Raw genomic sequence first — 5,100 nt, 5'->3', positions numbered from 1 at the left:
AGGGCTCTGGCGCAACCCGAGGTACAGAAGCAAGTTGTCGGTCGCGCCGAAGTAGACAAGTTGGCAAGCCGGGGGTTCGCCCCCCGCAGCCGGTCTGCAGCTCCGACTTCGCCCCGGAGGCCTCCCTTCGAACCGCGGGGCCTCCAACGCGCCGGCCTCCCGGCGACCCCGTCCGTCCTACCTTTCGAGGCCTTTGAAGTTTCGATGGTCTCGCGCCTCAGCTCGGAAGCGCTGGACGTTGTTCTTTCCGCAGAGGAGTCTCCGGGCTCTTCCCTAACTGTCCACGCATGAATGTCGCCTTTCGTGCCGCAGCAAGACTGCGCTTTCTGTAATGTTTGATGAGTTCCTTGTGTACCTTGTCCCTTTATACCAGACCGAACTGGCGCTGACGGGTTGAGAAATCACCGGAGAGGGCATAATAAGTCGTCTTCGGACAGGGCGATCTTTAGAGATGAGGGCCGCAGGCCGGGTGCTGATCGTCTCAGTTGAGCCGGTTTGGCCCGAAGCAAAGAAAGGCACCTGTGACCCAATCTAACCCGATCAAAGGCAGGACCCGAGTCAATTCCCTGCCCTCTTTCATAAGAATCCCGGAGATGTGTGGTGGTAGTTAATTCTTTTTTTTTTCTTCTTTTTCTGTAGTTAATTCTTAATGTCCGTGCTTTTCTTGGCTTTTCTTTCTTGGGTTGTAATAGGTTCCTCTCTTCTGCAGATATGCAGCCAGTGTGCAGGGACTGCGCGGAATTTGTCGCAAGTGGCTCTTTTTTGTATGCAGACACCGAAGCTAAGGTTGCAAGCCCGCTGCTGCCTGAATCAGAAGGGCACCATCTTGGGGTGAGAAAAGAGAAGACATCCCTGGATTCAGAAGGGGGGAAAAAGTGTTTCTCAAACAGGCTGTCATGGAAAATGCTTGATAGACTTTTCGTGTAAATATTGATGCCTATTTGGCACCCTCTAAACCATGATTCATTCTCAGACTTTTAAATCTGTATATCATTTTTGGCCATGGAATAATCCTGAAATTCTTTCTGGTTGAAACTGCATAAAAATCATGATTTTTGCCTTTAAAAACATACTAAGCTCTATTAGGCCTTCCTTTTAAAAATAGGTTTGTTCTTTTGCTTACAATCAAGTCTGTGTTTTTCACTGTGTGTCTCTGTGAAACTCTCCCCATATCCTCCATGAGACGCTTAAGATGATCTTTTTGCTGAGCCCTTCCCGCTTGTCTTTGAGGCATGTTCCTCTCACTGTCCACTGTTTGTCTTAATCCTTCAGATTCATTCCTTGGCCCTCTACTCTTCTCCCTGTACATTCTCTGAGAGTCCACCTGTTTAGCTCCCCAAATGAAATCTTAACATCTTTTGACACCTCTTGAAGCTCCAGGTATATACTCACTTCCAACTTCTATACTTCTTTCGAGTGCTTCATCTTCACTACAGACTTCTCAAAAACCACATTTTTCCTCTTTTTTGGTTGTTTGTTTATCACTCTCTGGCTTTAAAACTACGTGTATTACTATTTTGCTGGTGGGATGAAGTTCACACCATGAATTCAGCATTAGCTGTCTACCACAGACTGGTCCCATATCCACCTTTCCAACACAAGGTCCAGTTACTTGTCGAATGAAGCTCCGTGATCAGGATCTGGCTGCACCTAGTCGCCTCCTCAAAGGCACTGAGTCTTTTGTTGTTTTGGACAGCCTCTCTCTGCCGTACTTGGGATTGCTTTCTCCCACCAATTTAGGACCTAGCCATCCTTGAAGGTCCACATCTTCTGTGAATGTGCCCCACTCCACAATCCCAGGATCATAGTTCCTTGATTCACCACTCACGTTTGATCCTGGTCTGTTGTCTTTTTCATACTGCAACTTGATATATTGTTTTTCTTTTTGGTGATTTCTTTTCTTGTTTCCCTACTAAATTGTCATCTACTTCAAGGCAGACATGATGAGTTACATGTTTTCATATATATATTAACTTGATTTAATGTATATATTAATAAAAGAAATCATGGTGGCATGGCCCTGAATGTCCAGCCCATGGTAGGAATATGCCTGGAGGAAATGTTCCTTTTTGTGACTTGCTTCTCTCCCACAGCATCTCCCAGTTGAAAGGTCTTCATGAATCTGGGAATCATAGTGTTATAATATGTGATCCACTAATCGAGACCAGGACCAAATATCTTGTAGTAAATGGGCAGGTATGAACTAATAGGGCAGAGTACTTGTGAGAGCTCCTTGCTATCAAGTCGATTACGATTCATAGCAACCCTCTGTAGGGTTTTTTGAGGCTCTAAATCTCTATAGGAGCAGACAGCCTCACATTTCTCCTGAGGAGCAGCTGGTGGGTTTGACTCACTGGCCTTGTGGTTTGCAGTCCAACGCTTCCCTAACAGTACTGCCAGGGCTCCTTTATTTAGGAGAACAGTAACATCCAACCAGAACTTTGTGCAAAGATGGCAGTGTTCATACCTGCACCACCCAATGCAGGAGCCGCCAACTACATATTAGTGTGTGTACCTAGCACTTCAAGTGTGGCCAGTGCAAATGAGAGACTGGATTCCTAATTTAATTTTAATTCTAAGACCATGCATGTGTCCCCAGGTTCAGTTCTTTCCCTGCATCTGGTTTTCTAAATGGTGGTGCTAAGTCAAATCTGAATTTCTGTATGAAATGCAGGAAATGGCTGGCACTCCAAGCATCTTCAAATTTAAGATGACTGTCTAGTAAAATAACAACTGCTGATTTGCAGAATTTATGTCTAAAAGGAAATTCCACAATGACCAGTTGTCACTAATTAAATGTAAAATTATTGTTGTATTTCATACAAGTTATAAGACTCAATAAGCAGCTACATGTAGCAAGTGACAGCACTGTTGGACAACGCAGGGTTAAAACAAACCACAGCACTTAGTATGTGATTCTAGCACAGCTGTGGTCAGTGAATCCACAAACCTAGAAGGGACTTGGGCATTGTTCTTTTTCCAATCATTTTATTAGGGTCTCGTACAACTCTTATCACAGTCCATCCATCCATCCATTGCGTGGGACACATTTGTACATTTGTTGCCATCATCATGGGAGTTGGGTATTAAAGACAAACCTTGTCATATATCCAGAAGACACTTCCTTACAGAGGTTACTTGTGTTTCCTCAGGCTGGATCTCCAGAATTGTTCTCTGAAGGACCCTGGTCCAAACTTTCATCAGGCATATACTGCTATCATCATGTAAGTGGTCACAACAAAACAACAAACATACGTTTGTTGTTACAACGACAAGCATACTGCCATAAATTCTGACTCATAGCAGTGTAAGACAGAGTTCCTGTAGGACAGAGTAGAATGGGCCCTGCGGCTTTCCGAGACTGTAATTCTCTGTGGGAGTAGAAAGCTTCATCCTTCTCCCATGGAGCAGTGGGTGGTTTAGAACTGCAGCCCAACTTGTTTCATTCCCCTCAAATGTGAATGTGGCAAAGGGCTGGTGGGGAAATCTTTGGGGATGGACTCCTAAAAAGATAGATGAATAATAATGTCTAAATTTACTCTGGGTGGGAGCTGTATTACCAGACTAGGAGGATGACTGCATGGATCTAGGGCGAGGAGAATACTGACCCTGTGCTTTACAGAGACCTGCAAGCAAACCCCCTCAAGAAGGACTTGGCTAATGCCTTCCGTGGTTTCACTCAGCTCCAGACTCTGTAAGTAAAGAGTGTGGGGTTAGGGAATAAACTACGAGAGGGGTACTGCTGGGAGCTCAACAACTTTACGTTGAGTATATTACAACTTGCACTGCCTTCAGGTTACTGCCGAAAGATGTCAACTGCCCTGGAGATATTGGTGCCTGGAGTACAATCACCACTTACGTAGACAAGCAAACCTGCCAAGGACAAAGGAACCTTTGCAATAGCACTGGTGACCCAGGTATGTCTTCTCCTCTTTACCTTTCTGGGAACTGCCTTTCCTCCCCTATATGCTCCATGTGAAATCAGAAAAAAACAGTAAAGGTGCTGAGAGTTCTGAGCTCCTTTCTTGGGAGTGGGGGGGGGATGATTGTTGTGTTCTGACTATCTGACCTACAAAGGATGGGGGAACTTAAATTGAAGCAGCTGTTTAAGAAATCTATCTGATGAGACTCACTGATCCTCTCTGTTTCTCGCTGGCTCCCAGAAATGTGTCCTGAGAATGGACTGTGTACATCGGATGGGCCTGGGCTCTGGAAGTGCCTTTGTGCTGATGGCTTCCACGGCTACAGGTGCATGCGCCAGGTGAGGAATCAGGCCTCAGCTATGAGAGGAATGCATAGAGCTGGAACCTCAGTGGGGGCTATTGTAAATAGCTTTACAGAGGATCAAAGCTGTAGGAGATTTGCTCCAAATAAGGTGAATTGGGGAAGAACTAGACGATAAAGGGTCATGCTCAATGAGATGGTTAATTCGCAGGGCTCCTTCTCACTAATTGTGTTCTTCGGGATTCTGGGATCCACCACGCTATCCATCTCTATTCTGCTGTGGGCCACCCAGCGCCGAAAAGCCAAGGCTTCATGAACCCCTGGGTCTCCTAAAGAACATGGATCTATCTGAGCCCTGCCTGGGTGTTGTGCTTCCTAGACTGGCATCACCAAGCCCAGGCCGCCTTCGGAAGGAAGATGGAAAACTGCCCCATCCCCCTGCGCTGGGGACGCATCTCCATTTGCTGTTGACGATAATAAACAACTCGTCTTGTTTGTCTTTTTAGGGGATTGGCCCTGCCTCGGCGTCTTTCTTGGTTGGGGTGGGAGGGGTGGCTCAGGGAATCGGTGCTTTCTGGTTTGCGCAGACTGCTCGGGAGGAAGAGGATTCCGCGATGCAGCTGCGCCGCCGCCTTGGCCCCGCCCCGTGCGTGCCCGGCCCCGCCCCTCACGCCGCCAGCTTCCCGCGCCGCCGCAGACTCCGCGGCCAGTGCGTCGGGCTCCTGCGCGGTGCACGGCAGCATCTGCTCAGCCACCGGCGCCCTGAGCCACGTGGACCGGCTGCGGGCGCGTAGTCCTCACGTGGCTGCCGCGCCGGCGGGGGCTTGCCTCGCTCCGCCGCTCACTCGTGCTCGGCCCTGCCTGCGTTCCGTCCTC

General features: G+C 47.8%; 2 protein-coding genes and 1 pseudogene across 6 annotated transcripts in view; 2 read left to right on the top strand and 1 right to left on the bottom strand.

Moving 5' to 3' along the window:
- SLC5A6 (solute carrier family 5 member 6) overlaps window positions 1-515 on the bottom strand; it is a 14,299-nt gene extending 13,784 nt beyond the window's left edge. For 2 of the 5 annotated variants that reach the window (XM_045294151.1, XM_045294150.1), the window contains exon 1: window positions 182-512. The gene's annotated coding sequence lies outside the window, so the exon portion shown is untranslated. Of the gene's footprint in view, window positions 1-181 lie in introns of all 5 variants that reach the window. The other 3 variants (XM_045294154.1, XM_045294152.1, XM_004710135.2) reach the window with 3 other exon arrangements.
- On the top strand, window positions 7-4,723 carry ATRAID (all-trans retinoic acid induced differentiation factor). The gene is made up of 7 exons (XM_030886677.2): window positions 7-21; window positions 710-831; window positions 3,153-3,224; window positions 3,623-3,694; window positions 3,796-3,917; window positions 4,164-4,261; window positions 4,436-4,723. Exons 2-7 carry the CDS (start codon window positions 767-769, stop codon window positions 4,538-4,540), a joined length of 534 nt encoding a protein of 177 aa, XP_030742537.1. The 5' UTR covers window positions 7-21; window positions 710-766; the 3' UTR covers window positions 4,541-4,723.
- Window positions 2,559-2,646, top strand: LOC115870920 (annotated as a pseudogene).
- Window positions 4,724-5,100: the final 377 nt, after the last annotated feature.

The sequence above is a fragment of the Echinops telfairi genome, unplaced genomic scaffold (genome assembly GCF_000313985.2).
Source record: "Echinops telfairi isolate 266 unplaced genomic scaffold, ASM31398v2 ScPeMD7_2573;HRSCAF=3158, whole genome shotgun sequence".
Taxonomy (NCBI): domain Eukaryota; kingdom Metazoa; phylum Chordata; class Mammalia; order Afrosoricida; family Tenrecidae; genus Echinops; species Echinops telfairi.
Note: the sequence above shows the minus strand (reverse complement) of the source record. Positions and strands in the feature narration are given on the sequence as shown.